We start from the raw sequence: 26827 nt of genomic DNA, 5'->3' as shown, positions 1-26827 counted from the left end.
TAAACCAGTAAGTGTCTGAGGTCTTAAGCTGATTTCATGCTTGTGATAAAACTACACCAGCTGATGTAGCTCCAGAAGAATGATGGGACAGTGCTCAGGACTCTGCCTGTGTTGGGGTCTGGGCAGTTCTGAGATGAAAACAGAACCCAGAAACTGTTAGTTAAGAAAAATAGGACCCTGAAGACATTTAAGTGTATGTGTGTAGTTAATATATATTTGTACATGTACAGTTAATATATACTTCATATATTTTTTACTTCATATATTTTTTCTTCCTTGAACTGCTTCCTTGAAAGTGGAAAACAGCTTTCTCAATGTTACAGAAAATAGGGTTACAATTTAAAAAACAAAACAAAAACAACAACAACAACAAAACACTCTAAAACCATCCTAAGTCTAAGTATGGTAGCATGGAGATACTAAAAATGAGAGCAAGTAGCTTGGTTCTGCTGCTTCTACTGAGGCATCAGAGCAAGGCATACTCAGACACAGTCGTCTACTGTGCCTGGTGCCCACTTTCTCACCACAGCAGAGAATCAACCCACGAAGCTACAGCTGTAATGACATATGTGATCATGACTCATTAATGTAATCAGCACAATCTCAGTGCTCAGTCAACAGTATGAAAAGGCTGAAATGATAGTAGCAACATCAGAACAGAGTTAATGACTAATTATAAGGCAGTAGGAGATACCTCTGACTTACACAGTTCAGATGCAGACCCAACTTTGCCTGATCTGTACTGACTATAGGGATGGCACTTCCAATTGTCAGTATAAACAGAGTTACGGTGTGTGCTCTGTATCTTTAACATGCAGGAAATCCTAAATGCAGTCATCAATAAATTAATCCTCATGGTTGAATGTAAACGTCCTGGAGATATTACAGAAGTAGGTACAGGAAGTAAGCACTGCTTTGCTTGCTGCAGCCTGGTTGTCTCTTCATTCTTTCACACACGTTTTATCTTGGTGAGCAAAGCACGTATCTTGCAAAATGCTTGTTTGTAATTGGGGATCGATGGAGTTCATTACTTAAAACAGCAATCTGGAGCAGGTCCTTGATGTTAGGCGTACATGGTGAGCTGCAGCCACTAAGGAAGAGAAGGAATTAAAGATCAAGCCAACTTGAATGCGTGAGACAGTGCTGGGAATTAATAATGCAGTACTGGGGTGTCGTGTTAGAAATACTGGCATAAAGCAGTTTACCTCCAGGACATTGAGTTTTATGATTCCATCTCCATCTTTATCGAAGGCATGGAATGCCCCTAAATCAATGACAGAAAAATACACGGGATAAATTATTGTGCAAGCAAAGTGTATGGACGATTCCATGCAGCAAACCAAATCGTGTTCCCACTGTGTTATCCAAACTTGTTCACATTTACTTTTTTGGTCAGCAAGTATTTCAGCTATGCTTTTTCATAGCTAATATAAGGAGATACATAATGGCTTATTGTTTCTTGTGTTTGTACGGGATGGCTGTCGTAACTTAGCACACATCTTACGTTATTAAAATTATATGTAGGCAATACTGCTATGTATAATAAACTCTCCTTTAAATATCAGAGTATGTTTTGGGGCAGGAAAAGGGACAAGGCTGTAAAATGAAGGCAGCCACTCACTGAACATAGCATCCAGTCTCACAAAGCAGCAGATGAAGCTGTCAAAGTCGATGTTCATGTTCTTGTCAGCGTAGCGCATCGTGATGATGTCATAGAGCTGGTTGTTCAGCCGAAACCCTGCAGAGGGGCCAGAAACAGGTTTGATTGTTCCTTATACAACAATAAAGAATCCACGGCTTAAATGAGGGCACGTAGGTGATTTTGGTGGGTGACTGCATCATAAAAAGTTAACCTGCACACATCTGGGCTCCGTGACGCACATCTCGTGTGCTCTTAGTGCAGTTGCACAAACTCTGCTCAAATTAAAAGGGTAAAACTAGGCAAGAGTGAGTGCTGACTTCTTTGATTTTGATCATTTGTGAGACTCAGATATATATGAGAACCTCTGCTGGAGGAAAAAATAAAAAATAAAAATTTCTCTAGGGCCCCTCCTTAAAAGGCTGGGCTGTATTCCTGACCTCATCCTGTAATGCATCAACCAAAATAAGGTTTATTTGGCTGCTGGGCATTGGACACTGGGGGAATTACCTGCATCTTTGACTGCATTGCGCATCTCATAGCTGTTAATGGTTCCTGAATGGTCAGCATCGTAATGCTTGAAGATTTTCTGCAGAAAGGAAGTACACAGCAGAAATTAAAGCTTATACTTTTGTAGGACATGCCTGCTGATGTGAGTGCTACCCTGCAGCACCTGAATGCTTTGCCATTTGCCTTGTATCACTGTGGCTGCTGTGAGCAATCTGTGTTGTTCACGCACAGCTCCCCTCACTCCTGACGTGTGAGTTAGATCTGTGCTGTGAGAAGAAAAAACTCTTTCCCCCTGGAGACCCTCCTCATTTGACTTGAGTTTATGCTGTTAATCCTCTCTCTTAATTGCCCTAATTAAGTTAATTGCAGTGCCTGGCTCTATTTCCCATCCTCCTCCTCCATCTTGTGTGCCTCCCCCCTTCTCAGAGGGATCTCCTCATATGAATGCTGTTGCTCTAGATGTTTGCTTAGGCTAAGAAAGGGATGAAGGAAGACGTTAGTCTTCATCTTAAAAACCAGTTTGCAATTCTGGGAGGTTTTTTGGTTGCAGGGTACATAATGAGGTCTGGTTTCCCTACACAAGCTTTTGCACTGTGGAGCTATGAAGAGCAGCACTACCTGCCAGCTTTTGATCTTGTCCCAGAGGTGTCGGAACTCATCAAAGTTGATTTTCCCTGAGCCATCTGTCTGTGATGCAAGCATTCAGGTAAAAAGCCCATTATTTTAAATGGAAAATTAATTATTTCTATAGATGAGGGGGGGGGGGGTGAGTGTGAAACCCAGCTCTTGAGCACTGAGAGAGGGCTGAATGGCACTGTAAAGTGTTTGTGAGTGCTTTGGTTATTAAGAGTGTTATTTTGTTTTGGGATTGTGAAGCATTATTTCTTTGCGTAGTAATAAACCACTAATACAGGCAGGAGACCTGCTCCTGGAGCTGTTATAACGTACATAAAGCAGGGTGTTTTAGTGGCTTTTTCCAAGTGCCCCCACTGGTGAAGTTCCCCGAAAAACTGCTTAAGACAAATGAGCTTTATGTTGGAGTGAAGCTTTTTCTGCCTTGCTGAAATGAATTGAGAATCAAGCAAAATGTTGACTAAAATAATTTACTGAACTGTGTTCAGCCTCCAGCCATTAAGGTTCCAGGCTGTAATTATAAGTTTGGTCTGGTCTGGTTTGAATGTTGCTTATGTTCCTCCAAAATCATATGTTATGGAAGCATATGGAAACATGTATGTTTTCCTACTCAGGTAGGAGTAGATGCTGTATTGGAGGTAATGCCACGTGACATCTTGCAGTGTGTTTTATTGTACTTGCTCTGAGACAGTTGCTATATGCTGAGTGCTAAGCACAAGGTGGAATGTGTAGAAAATGTAAAGATAAGAGACACTGAATTTGTTGGCAAGAACTGTAGTTCTGTTGAGATGACTTAAAGAAATGGTATTATACTTACTCCACAGTTCTGTGTTTTGAAATGTTTTCATCTGCCAGCTATGCTAACATTGAGATGACTGCAGTTAGTATGTGCCACCCTGGAATGCTGGGTTATCTGACAACAGCCTGTAACACACTGGTCTGTTTTCCTGCTTACTAAAAAACAATTTGTGTGTGTGTGGTCAGGGAGTAAAACTCAGGTGGAGCAGTGTGCTATCAGGCACTCCTCTTTCACTAGCAAAGGATACATCCATCAAAGCAATCATGCTGCGGCAGGATTCTAGTTCAAATCCTTCTGTCTTTAGGTCCTTATCTGAAATAAATGATACAAAACACCATGTAAGTCAGCAATAGCTTCTTCCTCTTAGGTAGGACTCTGAGTACTCAAAGTATAAGCCAAACTGACTTAATTCATCCCATGAGGTATAAGTGAGAAAAAATATCTGTAAAGGCTCTAAGTAACAGTATTGCTTGTGTATCATAGGTGAGTTATGACCTGCTATATATAATAATAAAAGCCTTTGAGAAACTCTAAATCAATTTCCAGTTAACTAAAGAAGCCTAAGGTTTGTAGGCTAAAAGAATTGCTAAATGGGAAGAAAGTTCTTCCCCTCTATTAGGATTTGTTTAAAGGGACTTTGCAGAAATATTTGCTAGAAATATTGTATTAACCTGTGTGGTGCTTCCAATGAATTTTTGCTCATTTCTGTATTATCCATACATGATCACTCATAGAGACCATCTCTATGAAAAGTTTTCTAGCTAAAGCCTGCAGAAGTGAAAGTAGAAAGTCTGTGAATTTGAAACTGTCAGTAATTTTGATAATGTTGCTCAGGGATGGAGGGGTATGTTACATCATAGCTGCCTTTATCTGGGATTACTGGAAAGCACATTCAAACTCACGTTTTTTAACAACATTGTTGAGAACATTCCTGAGTTCTTCAGCATTGATCTCCATGTCCTGGTGGGAAACATGGGGACGTTACAGTTAATTGCAACATTCCTTATTATGAAAATCATTATATGAATGGATATGCTAAAAGCATGAAGTCTCTGGTCACGTTTCATCATGGCGTGTGATCCAAAATAGAGAGCTTTCTATCTTTGTATAATCTTTCTTGAGGCCACAGCTACACCTTCAGCATGAAGCAAATCTAAAGTGATTGCATGGTATTTATTAAAAAAACATTTGGGAGAACAGGCAGTAATTCCAAGCCAAAGTATAAGCAAAGTGTGAAATTCTCTGCAACCCTTCTGCAGCCTCTTGATTTATGCAGTTTTGATTTGTTCTAATTTCTTTAGTTCAACGTGCAAACATGTCTGAATACCTACATGTATCCATGCATTACTGATTAAGACATCATTAATAGCTTCACATAGTAGTGATAGAAGTAAGAGCCCAAATTTAAATAAGGCTCCTTTGTACACAACGAAAATAAGTTGCATGTGCATTTGGACATAGCTGTGTGCTTAACTGAATTTCCATTTGATTTTGCTTAACTTCAGCTCCCAGAGGAAATTTGGTGAAGGAAAACTTAAGTTTTCCGTGTTTTGAATCTGTGAAGAAGTTGGATTAGGTGCTGCTGTGGCTTAGCTGCTCTGCAGAGGTAGGGATTGGTCGTGTACTCACATCCCCTGCAATCTGTCGGAAAATATTCCTGAACTGTGTTTCCTCTTCACTCTTCTCACGAGCTTTTGCTGAAGAACGCTGGAAAGACACAAGCAAAGAACACATGCAACGTTAGCTTTGCAGGAAAAAGAGGGGATCTGGGTGGTTCACCCCCTTCACACAAATAAGCCTCTTAGTGATAGTGGAACTCTTCAGAGGAACAAGTTATCCTCATGGGCTTCTCCCCTTTCTTTCATTAAATGCACTCCTTAGTGAACCTGCTGCATTGTTACCATCCCCTCATTGTTCTCATAAGTCTTGAAACAAATCTAAATGATTACTTTTACCAATGGATCTTTACATTCTGTTTTTGTTTTTTTTCATTTCAAAACACTGCAAAGGAGAAATTTGGAGCAGAAGAGAAAAGCATGCTCCATAGCTACCCTCTAGCCTAAGAATTTTTCAAATGGGTTCAGTGGCTTTAGAGTATTTTGCAGAGTGGGAGGCCCTGTTCTGGAGGCTGTAATACTGCATTAGATAGCCTTGCTGTTATCATTTCCATCTTTCTCAGACACATTTCAGAGTGTGAAACTGGTAAGCATCATAAGGATAGTCATTTGTCCTGTTCCTGTGCTCTCTCCAGCTGCCCTTTTAATGCTGGCCAGACCAAGCTTCAACCCCCGCCTTGCCAGTTACTGCAGAACCTTTTTCTCATCTACGTGGGTTTTTTCACCATCTTTGCCAGCATCTTCATCTGTTGTCAGCTCCTTGTTGCTGTTTGCTCTGTCAGAAACAAAGATGATAGGCTAGAAGAAGAAGGAAGAGAACAGAAGAGAAGTAGAAATTACACAAGAAATAGTGTTAGGGAAAGTATCTGGGGCCATCCATTCTGTGGCAAAGCACAGGCAGCCAGATCTGGGAATGGAAAATAAAAGAAAGGAGGAATTTCTCAGGTTACTACTATCCTCATGCTAAAAAAGAAATCTGCAGAGCTTGTGTAGGAGCTTGTTAATTACACGAGGCATGTGTTTGTTTTCTATTAATTGCTGAGGCATTCAACTGTAAGGAGATGCAAGCAGTTGCTCTGTTTTAGTATATTTAAAGCAAGGAAAACTGCTATCAGATGTGAATGTGTTATCCTGGAGAAATAACTGCAATTGACCAGTCTTTAGATTAAAGTGTTACATTTCCAAAGTCCTTGTAAGAAACAGAGATCATTCTTTTATGTTGTGCTCTGAGGAATGCAAATTAGAGTCAACCGCTCTCCTCTTCAAAATCTCTCCCTTGTGGGCCTTTTTGAAGCCTCCCTCTGGCTGATAATTTTCCTTGTAACTTCAGAGTTTCTTTTGTTTGCTAACTGTATTGCGTAGAATGAAAAGGGTGATCCTGGACTCTGGTGAGCAGAAATTGCAGGAAGGAGGAGTAGCTGCATTGGGCAATGGAGGGCATGTGTCTGGAGGAGGGGAGATTCTCACTGGGAAAGGTTCAGGATGCCTGTGGAGGGTCAGGTAGGCAAAATACTAAAGGATCAAGCTCATAAAACTGAAAGGTTTATGCCTTTGCCATCCACTTAAGAAAGAGAAATATCTGATGCTATAGCTGTACTTCGTTGGATTTTTGTATAGGAGGACAAAATCTTTGCTGCCTGAAAATGGTCTCTTGTCTCCAGTTCTCTTTATTAACTAGATCAGCTTCCAGAAGCACAGAAATCACTAATGGTAGCAAGCAACTGCTTTTGTTCATTTGTTGTTCATTGCACATGCATCTTGCCTTTTGACACTCAGCATGTTGCACAGGTACCCACCTTGCCTTTTTTCTTCTTCTATAGAAACAGAAACAAAATAAGAATAATGTGTTTTTAAAAAGAATTATGGATTGTACCAGGTCACATTGTTAAATAGCAATGTTTAATTTTTTTCTTTCACTTTCTCAAATTTGTTTTTCCCATTCCTGTAGTCATACTTCCTTTCTTCAATTTTATATATTCACGTAATTTCAAATCTCAAAAAAAAAAAAAAAAAAAAAAAAAAAGGGGGGGGGGGAGTTGACAGGGGGAATGCAGCCATGAAGAAACTGTATGTTAAAATTGCAGAAGCCTTATCAAATTGCCAGTCCATCTAATCTGGGGCTTTGTCTGCTTGAATAAAATCTGTTCTCTCTAACTACTCCTTTTATTTTCCCCAACTAATCAGTGCAGTGTAGATTGGATTCCTGTGCCTATATATCCATGCTTTTTGGAGTGGCAATTAAATTCCATCAGTTCGGGGTAGAAATTTTGGTATCACGATAACCAACGGAAGGGGAAGGCTTCTGAACAAGGTTTGATGGAGCTCAGTTCTGTGCAAGAGCATTGTGTTTCTTTCAATACTGAGTGTATTGTATGCTCCAATTTATTCCCACACAGATGTGGTATGCTCCGATTTATTTCCATACAGATGTGTAAAACCCCAGGCTAAAGAGTTAGTTTGTCATGAATGCTAATTTGAGTCACAATACTATTAGAATCCTTTTTCAGAAAGTTCATACTTCAAAATAAGGCACTCTTTTCCTTAATTAGATGAGCTGCCAGGCTTACAAACAAAAAACACCCCAAAGGATGGAGCTAGGCCTCCACCAGAGCATGAATACTCTCAACTGATGGAGGCAAAGGCAATGCTTGGCATGAGGCTTCTTTATGCGAAGAACAAGTTTCAAACCTGGCAAAAAATTCTGGTCTGTCCAAACCAGAAAGTAGCATATATAAATTCAAGTGTTAATAGGAATATCTTGATGAGAAATCAAAAATTTGTTAGAGGAGCTGTCATGTGGCTGCAAATGGTTTCCTGCTATGGGTTTCCCTAAGTGTGACACTCCTCCGCTCTGTTCCCACACAGAAGAGGACAGTATGGTACTCACCGATGGGCGATCTGCCTCAATCATGTTTTCAACTTCCCTAGAAGAAAGCAGAAAGTAAGTAAATCAGGAAGGAGTCTGTTTCCAACACTGTTTATGTGGTTTGTAAGCAGGCAGTGGTGGCTTCCAGGCATTACAGCTCAGACTCTGGATGTAGTTTTTCTGAGTTTGAGCTGAGCAGCCTGAGTACTGCTTCCAAGAAGACTGCTGCTGGCTTTATTATTCTTATAGTCTTGGCATCACTAAATCTTGACGGGGGAGCAAACCAGAAGTATTTTGGCCTTAGCAAAGAGATACCAGTTGCAGTTTGAGCTTTGGGAAGCTGCTTAAAGAGCAGGATGGAAAAGAAATAATGCCTATTTCTGGATTTTGTTCATGACCAAAATTAGATCTGTCTCAGTGGTCTATCTGGCAAAAACTTCCATATGGGATATAGCAGTGGCATATAGCATTAAATAACAAACTTGTTGGTTTTCATTATAAGGACAGCAGAAATTATGTTCACAAAGGATATCCTGCCAGCCATCTCCAGAGTCTCCAATGGAAATTCAAAACAGGTTTTTGTTAAACTACAAGGTAATACTGGGGATATGAGTTTGCATCTTGGAGTACCTAACGGGATTAAGAAAATTAAGAATAGAGTGTTGCAAGCAGGGAACACAACTATAACAGAGTAGTGAGCTCAGTTCCCCCTTTCGAGCCAGATGAAATATCTGTAACTTACTCTGAAAGACTTCTTTTCTCTGAGAAAACCCTCAGGATGAATTCTCCCTCCTGGTGGGGTTCGTATGTGGATGGGATGATAACATACTCGCTGGGAGGCAGCCGGAAGCGCTCAGAGATTTCTCGCATGTTTATATAGGTCTTACTTCTAGCTTTGGAAGCATTGTAGAGGAAAAAATCCTTTTGCAAGTGGTGCTTAGTACCGTGCATCTGCAGAACAATGGAGTCAATTGATCTTCAAGGAAGTCTTACCTGTTCCCCAGGTGACTTGTCATGCAGGCAGCAGTGGGACAGAAAACACAAATGAAGCAGTGGCAGCTTAGCAAGCAGGGATTTGATGCGGGTTGCTATCTTGTTACCAGTTACAGAGTCTGTCATATTTATAAACTGCTGCTAGCTGGGTTTAGTTGACTTCTGAGAGCTGCCCAACATCCCACATGGAGACTGCTGGCTGGTTGTTCTGCTGCATCTATGATTTTATCTGTGTTGTTGGATGCGAATGGCATGTAACCAAAGTTCAGTTACTTTCTTTGAAGGTGGCATGCTAAGAAATGGTATATGCAGGCTCCTATGTACTGCATGGTACATGGTGAAGGTGTTTTCAGTGGTAACTTACCTGGAGAAATATGAATTCTGTATCTACCAAAGAGACACTGCATTCATTTAAATATGAAAAATAAGTGAATGACTGTGGGCTAAGAACAAGTGCTTGCAGTTGCTTTCTACAGAAATAACTGTCTGTAAAACACAACAATTCAGATGGTCATCTTTACATTCTCCAGTGAATGCTTTTATGTGAACTCACTTGCAAACTCATGGTACCAGTGATTCAGCTATTGGCAGGCTCAGAAAAATTCAATCTGTGTACTTCTAATATGTTTTCTTCATTGGCTGAAAATAGCATTTGTTAACAAACAAACAAAGAAGTCTGATGCTGTAGAGCAAACTCTAGGACTGCAGGATATAAGCTGCTGGCATTTTTTGCAGGAGGAAACAGAAGTGCTTTAAGGGGTCTTCTTTGTGGGATGTGGTACTTAAGTGCTAGCTGACACTTCTTCCTGTAGTCCAGGTTCACTACGGGACAGTGAAAGCAGTGGCCAGCTCACATGAAGAACAGAAAAGGACTGAATGCAGGTAAAACAGAGTACAAGTGAAAAAGAATTTAAAATGACTCAGAAAATGTTATTAAACACTCAAAGCATAATAGTTAGCAGGTCTTCTGCTAACGTCCCTGAAAACAAACTTGAATGGACAGTTTCCCACTGACTTACAGACAGGAGCAACAGTGACACTAGCTGTGAGCATACATCAAGTTGTCAGTCTGTCCCAATTCAGCTCATACCTCTTTGGGTACCTTAGGGAGTAACAAAGAGAAAAAACAGAAGTTCTAGGTGAGTCTACTTGCTTATAAATCTAACAGAAGGGATTTCTGATGTTGCAGCTAGTGCTAGTCATTAAATTACCTCAATTGATGTAAGTTTTCTAAGAAAATTCCCCCTTCCTTTCCAGATTTCTTGTGACCTACACAAGATCCATTGAGATTTGAACCAAATATTTTTGTGAAAAGGACTGAGTCAATTGACTTCTACCTGAAGTCACTAGAGGGACAGAGGATGATCATTACTTTTTGTCTTGACTTTTTCCCTTTTACGTGGTTCTGCCAATTAGATGTTTAGTTTCAGCATGGATTAAGGAAGTGTGGAGACTGAAGGAGATAGGGGGAAGAATATGCTAAAATCTGACATAATAGGTTTTTATGGTGATTCTAAGTGCGTTACTTACAGGTATAAACTCTGAGGTTACTGTGGGCTAAATGGTACTAAAGCTTTGAATTTTTTTCCTCTCTTCCACATTTCCTTGCAAAGGAGAAACTGCAATTCATGTAGTCAGGATGAACAGTTCAATGACTCCCTTGGTAAACATGTACTGTAAGGGCTGGGAACCTGGCATTAAGAACTAAGTCTAGAACTGGTACCTCATAGATGGCAAAGCCAATAGTGTAGAGGTTGGCTCCCAGCTTGCGTTCTTTCCTCCTGTTTTTCTGCATCAGTGCTACCAGGAAGCTGCAGATAACCTCTTCATCTTCGGGATCATCATCTTCCTCTAGGAGCTTCAAGCGATACTGGGGATTGGTCCAAAATGTATCTGTGAAATGTCACCCAAAGCAAACATAAAAATCTTCAGTTTTCTAGCAATACGTTTGACCAAAGAGAACTTTCACTATTCCCTGTCTGTAGTTCCTAGGGAAAGGATAAAGCTGGGCTTTTATTTTTATACATATAATGTGTATATTTTAATGTGTTTGGGGGGGCTATATAGTTCTAATAACTGTGCAGCAAAGGATTTAAAGTGAAGAACTAGCATTGGTTAAACTTTCAGAGAACCTAAACGTGGCAGAACTTATCAGAGAATTTCCAAAGTTAAATCTAACTGATAGAGTGACATTGATATTTCTTACCTGCAATGCAAAGTATTCAAACAAGAATTTATCTTTACCAGGTTTGTCTTTTGGGCTTATGAAGCACTGTCACAAACATAGTGACAGGAGATAACTAGATAGAAAATCATGTGACTCATCATCAAAGCCTTCCTGTGGCTGAGCATTGATCAAGCTGTAGTGTGATTTAGCTTATGGGATGTGTATAGCCCCCCATCAGAGAGGTGGTATCTCTTAAGATTCATTGCTCACCTGGATAATTGCGGCACCCTCCAGCTGAGCAGCCTCTCACCCAGCGTCCTTCATTGACTGACACAGTCCAGGTCTGAAGCTTATCAGCTTCTAGAGTATCAGGTGTGAGGTTACAGATCTCAAGTTTTGTGAAATGCCTCATGAAATCTTCAAATGATATCCTGGAAGAATTGAAAGGAAGCTGAATTTGCATGGTAGGTAGTTGTCTGAAAGATATACTGTTACTAAAGAGGTAATGGAGAGTGACCCATATTACTGCTTCTACTACTACAAGTTTGCTATGGGAGCTCCGATTTCCCAATGCGTTTGGCCTATTGGTCAATTAACACAGGTACAGCTCCAAACTAGGGAACACTGGAGTGAGGGGACAGATCATAAGAAAGGGGATGGAGAGCTTGTGAAGTATGGGATAATAAGATGGGCTGTGGGACTCAATATACCCTGGTGGGAGAGTGAAGGGATTGCAGAGCAAGGCTTGTTGGGGAACATGAAGGAATTAATATCATTGTTTTAGCATGTTTAAGTCGTGCAGTGTGACCCATAGCTGCATATCTCCTATAGAAGCACAATTTTTTTGACAGATAATTCACCAGAATTCCCCATCTTCCAAAATCTTGTGTTGCAGACGGATTTTCTCTTCTTCTTTAATGAAGTTCCACTCTTCTGATCTGCAAAAGTGTAAACAAGCTACATTACATTTTGCAATACCCAATTTTTATTTGTATTCCTGTTCTTTACTGTAGGCCTCATAGTGAGGAAAGTCAAGCACTGTCATTCTACATTCAGAAAAAATGTTCCTTTGTCATTTTTGCAACTATTTGTTCTCAATGTTTCCATCTCCATACTTCAAATGGAGAAGAAGTTGTCCTGCTTCACTCTTCCTTCCCTTCAGACTTCCTGTTAGAAACTCTCAGAAATAAAAAATAAATGTGTTTATTTTGTTTAGCTTAAAGACAGAAATGCTTGCAAACTGTCATTGATGGAGTACCTACTGAAGTATCTCTTAGCAAAACCTGATACCTCATTGTTAAATGTTAGGGCCATAAACAAGGTGCAAAAGGAAATACAGCTGCAATTCATATTTTTTTCCAAATCAAATGAAGCTCTTTGCACTCACTTATCGCTCCAAGGTCCATTCCACTCCACCTGTCCCCACGGGTTTCTCAGCCTTATCAGACGGATCTTTTCCCCTTTAAATGTTGTCTAATTGAAAGAGAAGGCAAGAAGAATCAGTTGAATTATTTTGTGAGAAATAGGCTTAGAATGGAAATGTTCTGTCAGTCACATCACTGATACCACCTCCCTAAGTGACAGTGCTTTCCAGGGCCATCACTCAGCCTCACCTGCCCTGAATGAGTGTAGGAAGGCTGTAAGACCAAAAGGCAGCCAGCTGTGGCCACCTTTGCCCATGTAGATCATGGAGGAACATCCATTCACACAGAAGGACAAATCTTGGACTGACTGGTTTCTCTATGAAGCTGTACTTTATTTGAAAACAAAATTTCTTTCCTTTATTTTGTAATTTGTATCTTTCCCCCCTCTTTTGTCCCCCTGTACACAGCTCTGCTGCCATGCATCATGCTGAGCCAGTCTAGACCAAAAGACCCCACAGCAGTAGGCAAAAGACTGTACTTACCTCTTCCACGGCTGTAACAGAGTATGCGTGACCTTTGACCAGTCCACAAGACATCCGAGTTTCATACTGCATTGGCATTATAGTCTGTTAGACACAGGATAAAAATACAGAAAAGGCATGTGAAGATCAACCAGCAGCTCTAAGGCAGAAGAGAGGATGACACTGTTCGGGAGACTTTTTTAAATCTTGTTTTCATCTTCTATCAAGATGACCAAACTTAGTATCCAGAGAATATCACTGATTAGAAAGGAGTGAAGAATTAATTAATGGAGCAAAATATTAATAATATTCATTGTGAAGGACATTTTGTGATATACTCTTTCCCTTTCTGTAGTTTGCTGCTGCTTGCACTCAGAACATGCTAGTGTATAGCATGCTTAATCAAAATAATTAATTTTTCCATGAATAGAACTTTCAGCCATTTCTAGGATAGAATACTATTGTATGACTCAGTAAGATTTTGCGGATAAAACTGGAAACACAAGAGCAGCTCAACACCTATTAGAACACTTTCTTTATGCGCTGCTGCAATCTCATCATGACCCAATTTCATATGCTGTTCCTACTAACATTATAATTAAAATGTATTTCTTGTAGATACGGAGACTTTATTTCATAATCCCTAAGACGATAATGTTTTTCACCTGACACACAGGAAATATATAGTTTTCTCCAGCAGATACAACTACATTTGCTATCTTGATAATCAGCTGCTACTATGCACTTTTATTTATCCGGAAGTTGAAGAACTGAGAGTAAGAAGTCAGGTTTACATAGCCTGCTGTGCTTGTAGGGAAAATCTTGGAGAATGGTGGGAAAGGAGGACTACGCAAAGTGCAGGTGGACCACGTGTGAAATTTCTCCCCTTGTTATGTTTGTCACTGAGAAAAGACTGCAAGGCTCCGCTGGTAACTCTTCCATCTGTTTTTGACAAATCTGAGGACGTGAGAAAGTCAGTGCTGGAAATGGAGAATTAGTAAGGTCACACAGCTACATTCTCAGCTTCCACAGGGAGGAATCTCATCCAAGTATTTCCTGGCTGTCACAATTATTTTCCATGATTTCCCTTCTGCTCTTGTTTCTTTTATCTTATTCCAGTTTCCATGTTTTTTCTGCCGATTGCCTCATATCTATTTTCTTTTTTTTTTTTCCTATTTTATCCTCATATTAGTATTATTATTTAGCAGAACCTCTTTCTCTCTTTTCTACTTAAGAATATTATCTTATGCTGCGAGTTCCCTGGCCCGCTTCTCTGGAGTGCTTCTGTGGCATGTCCTGTCTGCTTCTTTCCATTGAGAGTCATACATTTTTCTGGTGATGGCTCAGAAGTGTAACAACGAGCAGTAAAACAGCAGCAACTATAGGAAGAGTTCTGTAATGTTCTACTAGTTATTCATCAGTAATGTCAGCAACTGAGGGAAGTTCCCCCTGAAAACACGGGTGATTTGGAAAGTCATGCTTGCATACTGGGCTTTCCCAAAGAATTACACCATTTCAGTCATTCAGGAAGTCTAAATAGGGGTGTCTGAAGAGGAAAAATTGACTGCTTCTCCTGCAGGAGAGAGTTTGCACAGTGAAATGTTTTAGGTGATATGTTTTTTCAGTGGTGGGTTGGCATTTTTATTTTTATTTTTATTTTTTTTTTCTCCTCTGTAAAGAGAGAGAATTAGTTTCTTCCACTGAAACACAGCTCCCTAAAAAGTAAGGTATGACAACTGCCTAGTAGTAAGAAAAGGACAGCAATGTGTCCATATACAGATTTGGAAGATTTAAGTTTGTAAGTTTTATGGTTTTGTGTGTTTGAAAGAATTGAAGTCCTTTAACGTGACCATCAAATAGCATTCAGAAGAGCGGATCTTTAGTGTTGGGATAATTAAGTGAAGAAAAAGAAGAATTTAAAAACATAGGTGATGTGTTCTGGCTGTAAATAAAAGTGCTGTGAAATTGCTTCTGTTGATGTACGGACCCAGGCTGGCCTTTCATCTGTCCCCTGGTGGTCCACAGTGGGGTGAGTCATCTGCGCATTTTCTAGATTCTTCACCATTCGAGCAATCATTTCTCCAATGTCACTTCGAGGAGCTGCTCCATAGGAAAAGCCTAGGTTATCCTGGTAGAGAATGGAAGAAAAATTGTGTGCAGAAATAGGAGATGTGGAAAGAAAAGAAACTATACAAAAAAATAAGTTGTGAAAAATGGCCTAGATAACTTCTCTACTTCCTCATTACTTGCTAGATTGTCCACAGTTCTCTATCCAGTTGTTTTCAGAGATCTGTTTTCACAGATATCACCAGTTGTTTTCCTGCTTTTACTGCAACTTCACAACTATTGAAACAGTGTTTTCTTACTTTCACTTTTAAATTAACCACAGTAAATTAAGATAACCTAAGGATATGCTGGGAATCAAATGGGTTAATTTCCTGGATATTTGCATACTGTTAGCATCTTTGACGCAAGGATTTGTATCTTAACAGAATTGTTGCACCTCACTGAGAGAAGGGTGCTGGTTTCACTGATCAGATCCCTTCCTTTCTTCCTCCTGCCTTCCTGTTCTGCTTCTGTCCATCTCCCCTTTGGTGCTTGCTGTTCTCTAATAGAAAGTGTCTAGAGGAGAGTGCCCTACCACCTGCAAATGAATGTTTGCTTATGTGGACTCAACTAAGTTGTTGCGAAAGTTGATACATGATTATAGGTGGAGATTTCTGCTGTTTCTTATGACTCATCTACAAAGTTCATATAGACTCACATCAATGGAGCTGGCCATGAGGGATCCTCTGGCAATGGCATGTTTCATGATTTTATAGATATCTTTAGGAGCATCCTTTATCTCATAGAACTCTGTCACTCCTCCAGTGAAGTCCTCCATCGCCTCTGTGGTGTTGCCTCCTTTCAAGGCTTCATAGGATCCATGGAGTCTTGGAAAAAGGGGAAAAAAAAAAAGAAGACTTCTAAATGAGTAACAAAAAAACCCTCCATCAAAACAAAAAACAGCAACTGTAGAAAATATGCTTTTATACCCAATTAGAATCTGTGGGAAAAGCTGATGTGCTGAGCTAATGTGCATATGACAAGTTCAGTACAACGCAGTTCAACTACCAACCCTCCAGCCCAAGAGAGTGTGGCATGGTGCAGCAGGCTGTGACTTACTTTGCATAGGCCTTTTCCAGGAGAGCACTCCAGAACTCATTCCGCTGGGAGGATTTGGTGAAGACCAGCTGGTTGTTGTATGTGGGTAGGCAGTCATCAATGATGACATCCACCCAGTCTCCATAGCGCCAAAACTGAATGAAGGCAAACAGAAAAACATCTGGGCTCACTGTGGGCAGGGAAGGGGAAGTCTGGCTGGAGAGCTGAGCTGAGGAAAGAGAAACACTGAACCGTTCTACATCTGTTAAAACTTCTCCCTTTTCTGTTTCACGGGGTCAGAGCTGAGCCATGGCAATCAGACTTATGCTGGCAGAAACTGCAGGTCCTGGTTTGGTATGGTTAGATGGTTTTGAGGTCTAACACTCCTAGGAGTCATTCCTGGGAGATTTTGAGCAAGTTGACTCTTTGCATGTGACTGTTCCACCAGTTCTATTCCTTTCTCCCTTTTCTTAATTCAGGCATTTCCAGCATATCCTTCAGAGCTAGATTACAATTGAAGTTGTAAATAACAATTCCTGCACAAAGTGTGAGATTGGTGGGATGGGATGGACACACAAATGCAGCTGTGCAAGGAGCCATGCTCTGGCTTACATTGTGATCAGATGCAGAGAGTCTGTATTCCTTCAGATTTACCTGGTGTTCCTCCAGCCACCTGAATTTTGGACAACTACAGGTAGAGGGCTGTGTCCTGCTTTATAATGTGCCAAAAAGCATGTCAGGGGAAAGGAGGCAGCCATGCTGAATTTACCTTGGCAATACATCTATCTTAAAGGAGGTGTTTTTAGAGAACCATGGGTAAGATGGACAGCAGTCAATCTCTTCTGAAAATCAGTTCTTCAGCAACTTATTTTTTACAGAGACCAGCTGCTTGTGGCCCTAAAAATAGATGCTCTTACCACCAGTATCTCTGTGCTAGCTGTAGTACTGCAGCTGAGCAGGAAGGCAAGACCAAGCACCTGTTGCTGTCTGTCACACACAGGCCATGCATCTGCAAATGCTTCATCAGTGGATTAATGTTCCCTAATTACCTTCCGTGACTGCCTTGCTGGAAGAGTTTGGGGTGAAGGAATTCAATCCTTCTTCCTTTCCTCCTGTTGCTCATGCTTTCACAGGGTGGAGGAAGAAAAGGGAGCAGTGTGCCAAGTGATGAGCCTTCTGTTGGGTGAATATAATTTCGTCTCCTTAATGCTAGATGAGGGGACTCACCTGGAAGTGAAAGATGCCAGCATAGTTCTGTATGAAGGACTGGTCATGAGGTATGACTCTGCAGAGCAGTTTTTTATTCAGTGTCAGGCAAGCAATGGCAGCCAGGAACCAGCAATCGCCTGTAAGCAAGCAGAAGCAGCAGGCAAAATGAGGGGAGAGAGCACCTAGAATCAAAGGGGAAAGTTAAGGTACTGGCAGGTACACTGATTTTCAATAGAGTGTGCCACGACCTTTCAGTAATGGGCTCTTCTCATTGTGTTCTGCGGTGCTTCAGCACTTCTTACTTATTGATGCTGTGGAAATGCTCATTGGCACCACTGTCTAAGCACACACCTGTCACAGGAGAAGCAATAAAACCATGGAAGGCATGGAAAAGCTGAGTGGAAAATGTCTCTACAAAGCAGTGCAGGTGAGTGCCATGTGGCTGACAGCCGCAGAGTTGTCACTTACACCTACGTAGCAGCTTTATATATCAAAGCAGCTTTGAATATCTGAGCTTAAGTTCTTCAACGTAGAGGTTATCCTTCAGTACAAGGCATACTTGGCTGAAGGCCTCCAGAAGTTTTAAAATAACGAGACTAAATATTTGAAAAAATACAACAGTATTTGGAGAAAGGCCAGGTCTTGCCAAATGGTGCTTTGCAACACTCGTGATATTAGTTCATGAAAAGCAAAGTGTTGTTTGCTCAAAGTTCCTCCCTAGATTGGTAGCAGGCAATCTCTTTGCTATAGGGAAGGAATCAGAAGATGTGTAGTGGTATTCTGAGAGAATTAAAACATCTCCTTGGAAGCAAATGAAAATTGAGAATTGAACTATGATGAGTTAAAAAAAGTTTAAAATGTGTGGAGTGAATGTGACAATTTCATACCTAATTCTCCTTGGCAGATATCTGTTCTGTTGGCTCCGCCGATAATAAACCGTGGATTCTCACAAATTTCCTGAAAATAAAAGCAGATAGGTGAGCATGAAAACAAACAGTGCAATGCCTGACTTTCACAGAAATTAAAGCTGTTTAAAGACAACGTGTTTTTTTATATATTTTTTAATTTTTTTTTAGTTTTAATTTAATGTGAGACAGTTTGTGGATATCAAAATCTATTAGTTAGTTTTCAGCTGCAGATCTCTGCTGACAATGTGTTAGTGGATATAGGCTTTGGGCAGTGCAGGAGTTGCAGGAGGGAAACTATTCCTGTACTGACTGCACAAATGTTAAAATGAGGAAAACAGGGGAAAATATTTTTCCATACAATGAAAAAATATTATTGGAGGAGAGCAAACAGATGGAAAGAGTGTTTGAGAACTAGATTCAATTTTTTAATACTGACTCCAGGTTACAGGAATCCAACTTGCAACAACTAATATGCTGATGTATATATAAATAGAGCTGAAGACTGCATTTAAGCAGGAATGATCTCCAGTAATACTCTCTGAAACCTGTCCAGGGTCAGATATTTGATTCTCAGGAATAATGAAATATTGACTGAGTGATTTTATTCTTTTCCTCATGTTGCAGTATTTAACTGCCAATGCTGAATTGAGAAATGTAATACAGATATCATCTGTTTCTGAGGACAGGAATCTCTTTTGTCCTGCACTTGGGATAATATATTAGGTTTACCAGTAAGGACAGAAGGATGGGATGCTGTATGGGCATAAATTAAGGTATTGCTGTAGGGAATGAAAGACTATGTAGGAAGTACCAGTAAAAAGGAGACAGGACTATTACAATGTTTGCACAGAATCTTTTCCACATTGTATGGGGCTGCTGAATCACGGCCTGAACCTCTGATTGATCACCTGAGGCAAGCAATGAGTCAGCCACGGGAGCACAGGTGAAGGCAAATCACCTGTGCTGCAGGAAGGGGTGGAGCCTGGCTCCAACTCTCCTAGACCCATTTAAGAGCTGACTGCCAGTGGGGATGGATATCTTTGGAGATCCACTCCCTTGGAGTTCATCTCGCGAACCCAGGACAGGGTGAGTGACTTTCCCTCATTACTCCAATATAAATTATTATATATATATATATACACACACCATCTGTATATCCATTGATTATATACACATTCATTACATCTTTGGTTCCCAAATGGGACAAAGGGTATATATATATTTCCTATACCACATAAAATTTCCTATACCCAGTGGTATAGGAAAAACAAAGGAAGAATTAGGTACAACCTCTCATAGAGGGAAAAGATTAAAACAGAAGGTCTCTGCTTTACCCTACCCTATTCTATTCCTCACACTCAAATACTTGTGTTGGGAAGAAAAGATGTAATTTTTTGATCATCTATTGTGAGGGTAAGAAAAGAAAGATACTGCAAACTGAAGACAAATTTCCTAAGCAGTTGCAAATGGAGAAGAAGACACAGTCCAAGAACCCAGCCGGCAGGAAAATCATGGGGCTGGAGTAGAAAGAAGAAAGGGAAAACACCTGAAAATATCTTTTGTGAGTGGAACAATTGGCAGTACAGACAGCTGATACTAACTCTGCAGTCTGAAGATTTTCCAGTGTAATCAGGGTAGCCCTGGATTTTCCCAGACTCGGGTTTCAGGTCTGATAGCTTCGCTTGGCTTGAACTCACTTTTTGCTCCATTGCAGTAATCATCAGGGTTGCTTTGATATAACTGTTTGGATTAGTCACAGAGCCAAAAAGAGACCTGCTTCTGGCTTCCCAGAGCAATTGCCATATTATCCGTGAGCAAGAAAATGGAGGGATTGTCCCATTATTTCAGGCCTCAGTCAGCTGTCCCAAGGTCCAATTCTGTCAAAATAGCTGTTTGAGATACCTTCATGCTTTTCTCCACCACCAGCTTTTATGAAAACATTCTTCTTCACATTGCCTTGGTGTTCTCTAGAAGACTAGGTGTGAGATATTGGGTTTTGAGATTTTGTTTCTTCCTTTGCCATTACTGTGTTTTTAGCCTGACTCTGCTCTCACTGCAGACCTGGAGTACAGCATGTTGTCTTTTAGATTACATTATGCTTAAGTTTTCACAAATGCTAAATGTGCACTGATGATTAATTGCTATTCAGTCTGATTTATTGCATCTTGTGTTCATCTGCTTTGGAGGATGATCTGTATACAGAGAAATACGGAGGGGGGTTTCAATGTGTTCCGAGGCTAATGAGAAACACTGTCACCTGGTGTTTGAGACACCTGATCTTCCAGTGCTGCTGGCTGAGCAAGAGGTTGCTCTTCATCTCTGAGGTCATTACCATACAGAATGCTGACAGGCTGCACTTCATTGATACAGCGATTGGAGTGCCTTAGACTGCCTTAGTACTATTCACCGGACCTTTCCTGTCCTTTGAATTGATTCAGTTTTGGCTGCAGATTCATTACAAAGAAGCAGAGTGACTGTTACAGCAACAGAGACAGAATCCAAGGAAAAACCATCCATAGTGTATATGCTGCTTCCTGGACAGAGAGTACTTGCACATCCGTTGGAAAACACCAAGGCAGCACATGACTAAAAATGGCATTCGACCTTTGCTGCATCTTCATTAGCTTTTTTTTCTGTCAGGAAAAGCTCTGCAGTCAGCTTATGCTGTTGCAGCAAAAAGCATTTATTCCTTTAAGAACTGCTGGCATTCTGAGTAAATTCCCTAAACCAGTCCTATCAAGCAAAGGAAGTATTGTTCTGGCCTAAGAAGGTTTGTAGGCTCCTGCTTCCCCCTTGGCCCCTTGTGGTCCAGACTTTGTCTGTTACTGCATGGTGCAGGGCATTTAGCTAGTAGCTATTAGAGATCTCATCTTACAACAGGGAACCTATGCCTCCCTGTGACCTAATTAATGTAGCATTAGAAAGACTGTTTCAGAGGTCCTTGCCAGCACACTGGGCTGGTAAGTCCTGCTGCGTACTTCAGCAGCTGGGCCAGGCATGGTGCTGCGGCTTGCTCTGGCCATGCTTGGCTTTAGTCTGAGCTGCATGCCATGAGGGTGCATTCACATTGCAGCACAGCTGTCACTATATAGAATTACAGGGCCCTCCTCACCATCCCAGCAGCAGGCTTCACAGATGCCCTGCATGGCAGCCACCCTTTTGATGATGGCACTCCCTGTGTTCTCACTGCCACCGGGACCAGACGCAGCAGAGCAAGGGGTAGCTCCAGGGGTCTCATCCCTGCTGCATGATCTTGCCCTAATCCCAGAAGCAACAGCAGTGTTGGTACACCGTGCTCAGATATTAGTTCATACGTGCTGTTCAAGGATTGTCACTGCTACTAGTGCTTGGTCGTGGCATTTGGGAATGGCAGACATGTGCCCTTCAGTCTGACATTGTGATTCCTTGAAAAAGACTTCTGGAAAAACTTGCATTCAACAATCCTGTGTGAATTGGTGTCATAGCAAATAATGCTCATTCAGTAGCAGTATCACTCTTTCACTCCTATTATATTCTACATCAACCTCTTGGGCTGGGAGGAAAGAGCTCAGATACAAATGTGTGGCATGGCATGGCTAAGGCGACTCATAAAGCCAAAGGCGGTCAGGAACACATGGCTCCTTCCCCAGATCTCTATGTTAAACAAGATCCTACGGCATGTGGACCATTTGTTTATTCACTGTTTCTGGGGGTAAGTGACATACACAGGATACTACAGAGAAAGGATCTAGAACAAAGCCAGTATTACAATACTCTCTCAGAACTTCTGACCTTCTGCTATTTTATTTTCGTTCAGAATACATTCGCAAATTTGATTAAATTCAACATGAATTTCAAACTAGTTTGAAATTACCAATTTATAAAACCAATTTATAAGTTTGCAAACTAGCTGCTTTCTTTGCCAAAAAAAGTCATTCTAATTTAATAAGAACAGAAGTTGTCCAAATTGTTACAGCATTACAAAACATGGCTCATGTGGTTTATTCTTTATATTTGGTGCTTCACTGATTGCTTTAACCTCTTAACATTGTGGTCTTTACTACTGTATTACTACTTCATGTTCATTTAACTCTATGGTTTTTTGTAATATGGTTATCATGTCTATTCCCATGTGTAATACTATCAGACAAGTCCCACTATCAGTGATACATATCCTACAGTTTCAAAGCCTAATGAAGCAAAGCCTTGAGCCAATCTGAGATAAGCATCAACATACACAGGTCTCTTGCATCAGGTCACAAGAGCAATCTCCTTTTGCTGTCATGATGTGGATCTGTTATAAAAGAAGCAAGCACCATGTGTAACTCCCTCCCTCTTTGGGGACCTGCTGGGTACAGCAATGACCTCACAGTGTGGTTTTAAAACAAATATTTCATAACAGAAAGCATGGGCATTTCTACCAACAAGGCCCAGTGCACCTCAGGCAGGACAGCCCCTGTGTACTTGTCCTGCAGTGCACCAGGACTCAGCAGGCTCAGCCTTGTGCTATGCAGAGCTCCTGCATCTGCACCTGCGACTGGCACCACGGACAAGCCAGGTGCCTGAATGCTTGTGCTGAAGAACTAAGATAGCTTTAATTTTTGGTATTTAAGTTGTATTTTGAATCTTACGCAGCCTCAGGCATGTTGTAGTTATGTGAATAGATGAGAGCTCTCAAACTTCATTGGGCAGCCCAACTTTTCCAAAAGGAAGCTTCTCATTTACATGAGACAGAAGTGATGCTGTACCACATATTTTTAATGTTCTGATGCCTTTTCAGATGCACAGGTGCAGTTTGTTTGCCCCAGGATGCTAGCATGTATCCTCTATACCTCTTTACCACTTTCCTCTCTCTAGAAATACAGGAAATCCCCTCCCTTTCAGAAGATCGGCTTGTTTCCACATTTAGCTCGTTCACACATTTCCAGGAGCTGATGCAGCTGTGATGATGACGATGAAGGAGTGGGCTGCTCTCTGTCATGTGACAGCACGTATACACATGACACTACAGAGTCCTGTTTCTCTCCCATGATGTTGCTTGTTGCTGTTCTTTTATAGCTACACTCTAAAGCACTTGGTCTTCTGCTATTTACTTATGTTCCTCTAGCTAGTTTTATCTACTACCATTAACTTTGTTACTGAAGCATGGATTTTTGCACTGAAGATGTACTCTGAGGGAACCAGATAGCTCCCCAGAATCACATCCCTGTTGTAGGGCAGTGGCAAGGGGAAGCCCCAGAGCTCACTTACTGGAGGGCAACAGCTGCCAAGCAGGAATGATAGGGAAAAAGGAAAGATTGCCCTGTGGTAGGATGGGGAATTAGTTAGAAACTTACAAATTAGTCTTTCTTTCCCACAGGAAAGGTGGTGGCTGGCTGGGAATGGCCACAAGATACAAAAAGGAGAAAGAGGGTTGGTAGTCAGGAGTCTGTCCTCATAGCAATTGCAACACCCATACTCTTGGTAAGTGGGTAAGGAGTGTCATGAGTCAGCTAAACAACGTGAAGAACTAAGAACCAAGTAAAAGCATGTTTCAGAGCACAACCTGTTTTTTTTTTTTCTGAGAGTACAAAAACAGCAGAATACTAAATAAAAGCTGTAAGTGAAGTAAGGTAGTGTTGAAAACCTAGTAATGTGTTGCAGAACAAGGGGGAGAAGTTTTCTTGGTTTGTTGCAAGTGAGAAAATTCCTAGCAAGTCATGGAAGAAAAAAATAAAATTCCATATTTCTGTTTCCACATACTTTCTTCCATCTCTTTTTATTGTTGTCACATTTTAGTCACTATATATACTTTCAGAGCTTCTACTGCCTAGCCAGCTATCTCCCAGGAAAGCTCTAATGAAATACACTGGCAACTTATTCCCTTCCCTCCTCCTTCTGCCCACTTTGCAAAAAAACACACATTCACAGAAAGCAGAAGGCACTCAGCAAACGTGTTACTTACACGTGGTCTCTTCCATTCAAATTTGATGGGAACTTTCTGGCTGTAGAAGAGGGAAGTCTCATTAGGTGGGAAATCAGGATCCTCATAGAGAATGTTTTTCTCCAGACACTTCTTGTGAAGCTCTTCATAGGTCTTTTCCTTTACTTTGATAATGGGCTGGTTGCGACTTATAATGGCAGAATAAATCCCTCCTGTGCCTCCCCCTGTACCTTCAGTTGTAGTACTGGTAGTGCTGGAAACTGAGCCGGCAGCTGTCTGCTGAGCCACCGCTGGATTTATGGCGGACGGCATGAGAAATGGCCTTACAGCAAGCGTTGAAAGAAAGCAGGATCTGCACACTGGAAGGAAATTTGAGAAAAGAGGAAGTTGCTGCTGCCCCTTTTTGTTGAAATCTCCTAGTTAAACTTGAAAGCGATACAATCCCATCTAGTTCAGTTCTCTGTGCATCTTCTCAAAGGGTGGTGTTTTTGCATAAGAAAGTGGAATGTATTCCTTGATGTAGAACAAGGTTCTCTATAGGCTAAGTCCTGTTCCTGAGTTGTTCTATCTACAGCATCCGTGTGTGCCGACCCAGTGTGTAGAAGTGCTGAGAAGAGACAAGCTTTAACCAGTGAAATCTAAAAATATCTACCAGCAAAGAGTGAGGGAGAGGGAAAATGATAGGGAGGGGGTTAGCGTGGGTGTCAGTCTGCTGTGAAGTTTGTGCCCAGGCCAGGAGCTGTGTGTGGGCTGACTCCTGGTGCACACAGCTCATCCCTTCCTTAAGCAGAGAAAAACAGTGACACTGGAAGCTGAGCTCCCCCTGGTCTGGGAACACATTTATGAAGTACACCTAGCCAATGTGCTAGTCCTGACACTCCTTATGAATTGTTTTACTTGTTGCTTCTGCCCTTTGTTACACATAAAGTGTATTTTACAGAGCCAGTTATCTGAAGAGACAGCCCTAACAAAAAGGTAATATTATTTGATGCTATTGAGGTCAGTTCAACACCTCTCAAATGGGGGCTGGATTCTTCAGGCTACCTCAGAGGGAGCAGCTGGTCAGGGCTGAGATTCATTTGCCATACCTGTTTTCCACGTAGAAAAGGCACCTTTTCATTTGGGGCAGTGAAGTTTCTTAGGGGCCCAGTGCAGAAATTGGGACATTCTGTGTGTGTTAGGATATACTAATCTTAGGCAAAATGTCTGACTTAGCACATTTATTCCCAGGGAAAAAATCAGTTTCTGTGAAAGAAAGTCAAGTTGCCTTTATTTATACACATTGCTCTTCTCTCTTCTCCCAACGTTCCTTAAAAACTGACAGTGCCTGTATGTCAAGAAAAGCCCTCTAAACCTTGATGGTCTTTGATTGGGAAGTCTGAAATCACAAGGTGACATCAATGCTATTTTTGTCTAACGACACTGGTATCTGGACTCTGGCTGACCTTCTGCTCTAGTACTATGCTATGCTGCCAAAGCACTGATTCTTTTTTCTCAGCTATTTCCTTGGTTTACTGGCTTCAAATTGAGTACAGATAAGTCTACAGCTCATTGTTTCCCTTTCAAAACTTCACTAGGGCAACTTCTGAAGAAGGTAATATAGTTAACAAGCTTGACCAACCTCTAGTACTCTAACCCTCGTCCCTAAATGGTGGCCTAAATCATTTTGATCATGAACAGAAGCTTCTTGAACAAACAGGGCATTCAGAAAGGACTGATTTAACTGTATGTGGAAATAGGAATGCAGTTGCTTCAGGATGGGCTGTCCAGCTGCGGAATTGATTACTTCCTCATTACACTCAGATGCGAGGATTGCAAGTCTCGCATTTGACGTGGCTTTGCATGACAGCTTGGCAGAGATATGCGTCACTCTTTCCAGGATATTACAAGTGCAGTGCAAATGGTGAAACACAAGGTTCTCACACTTCACAACTTCAGAAAGAAATGTCCATTATGTAGCCTGGGCATATGTTTGTTTTTTTTTTTTGTTTCGTTTTCTCCCTTCTTGATCAATACAAACATTCATCTATACAAAGAGCTCTACTATGGAAAGAAAGATAGTAGTAGTGGAGAATGTGATACTTGACAAAAGTCCCTGTGGGCTGCAGAGAAGGATCAAGTGAGCAACGTTTTTATGTATTTATTTTTCCTGGGATGGAGAAAGGGCAGGTGGGCGTGCCCTTACTGTGTTACACTTTTAACCCAACATTGCTCTTTATGGATGTTCAGGAGTATTTTCTGGCTATACCTGTTCAAAAAACACAGCTTCCTCTTGTTATTGTAGATCTTCTCTGTGATGAGCAGAGTTGCTGGTAAAAGAAAATCAAATATTACAGAAATATGTTTTACCATACACAAAAATGTCTGCAACAAACAGCAAAAAAAACAAAACAAAACAAAACCCCTTTGCCATTAGAAATCAGGCTACCTTTTGTGATGGAATTTCTTGTGAGCAAAAGGGCCCCTATCCCCAACTCCTGTTCAGATGGTAAATCAAAAGTGACCTAAATGACAATCAATTCAATTTTTATGAAGTTTTATCTCTAGTTGTTTTCA

At 41.0% G+C, this 26827-nt stretch overlaps 1 protein-coding gene across 4 annotated transcripts; it reads right to left on the bottom strand.

Annotated features, from left to right (window-relative positions):
- Positions 1 to 192: 192 nt before the first annotated feature.
- On the bottom strand, positions 193 to 26820 carry CAPN3 (calpain 3). Of its 4 annotated transcripts, XM_003206475.5 has the most exons (25): positions 26520 to 26820; positions 24293 to 24630; positions 18349 to 18418; positions 17480 to 17598; positions 16274 to 16407; positions 15873 to 16041; positions 15096 to 15236; positions 13130 to 13213; positions 12611 to 12696; positions 12084 to 12161; positions 11494 to 11654; positions 10780 to 10949; positions 10147 to 10158; positions 8806 to 9014; positions 8085 to 8121; positions 6994 to 7011; positions 5894 to 5995; positions 5211 to 5288; positions 4484 to 4541; positions 3829 to 3893; positions 2768 to 2836; positions 2150 to 2228; positions 1622 to 1738; positions 1206 to 1264; positions 193 to 1090 (listed from the first exon to the last, which is right to left on the bottom strand). In XM_003206475.5, the coding sequence occupies exons 2-25, from the start codon at positions 24581 to 24583 to the stop codon at positions 1064 to 1066; spliced, it is 2433 nt and encodes an 810-aa protein (XP_003206523.1). In that variant the 5' UTR covers positions 24584 to 24630; positions 26520 to 26820; the 3' UTR covers positions 193 to 1063. The 4 variants fall into 4 exon arrangements, with proteins under 4 accessions (XP_003206523.1, XP_085080970.1, XP_010709749.1 ...); XM_085224844.1 differs by lacking the exons at positions 5894 to 5995; positions 26520 to 26820 and having other exon boundaries at positions 24293 to 26262; XM_010711447.4 differs by lacking the exons at positions 6994 to 7011; positions 26520 to 26820 and having other exon boundaries at positions 24293 to 26262.
- Between the last annotated feature and the right edge of the window lie 7 nt (positions 26821 to 26827).

This window comes from Meleagris gallopavo, chromosome 5 (genome assembly GCF_905368555.1).
Source record: "Meleagris gallopavo chromosome 5, MGAL_WU_HG_1.1, whole genome shotgun sequence".
Classification (NCBI taxonomy): domain Eukaryota; kingdom Metazoa; phylum Chordata; class Aves; order Galliformes; family Phasianidae; genus Meleagris; species Meleagris gallopavo.
The sequence above is the reverse complement of the archived record's forward strand: the minus strand, read 5'-3'. Positions and strand labels throughout refer to the sequence as shown.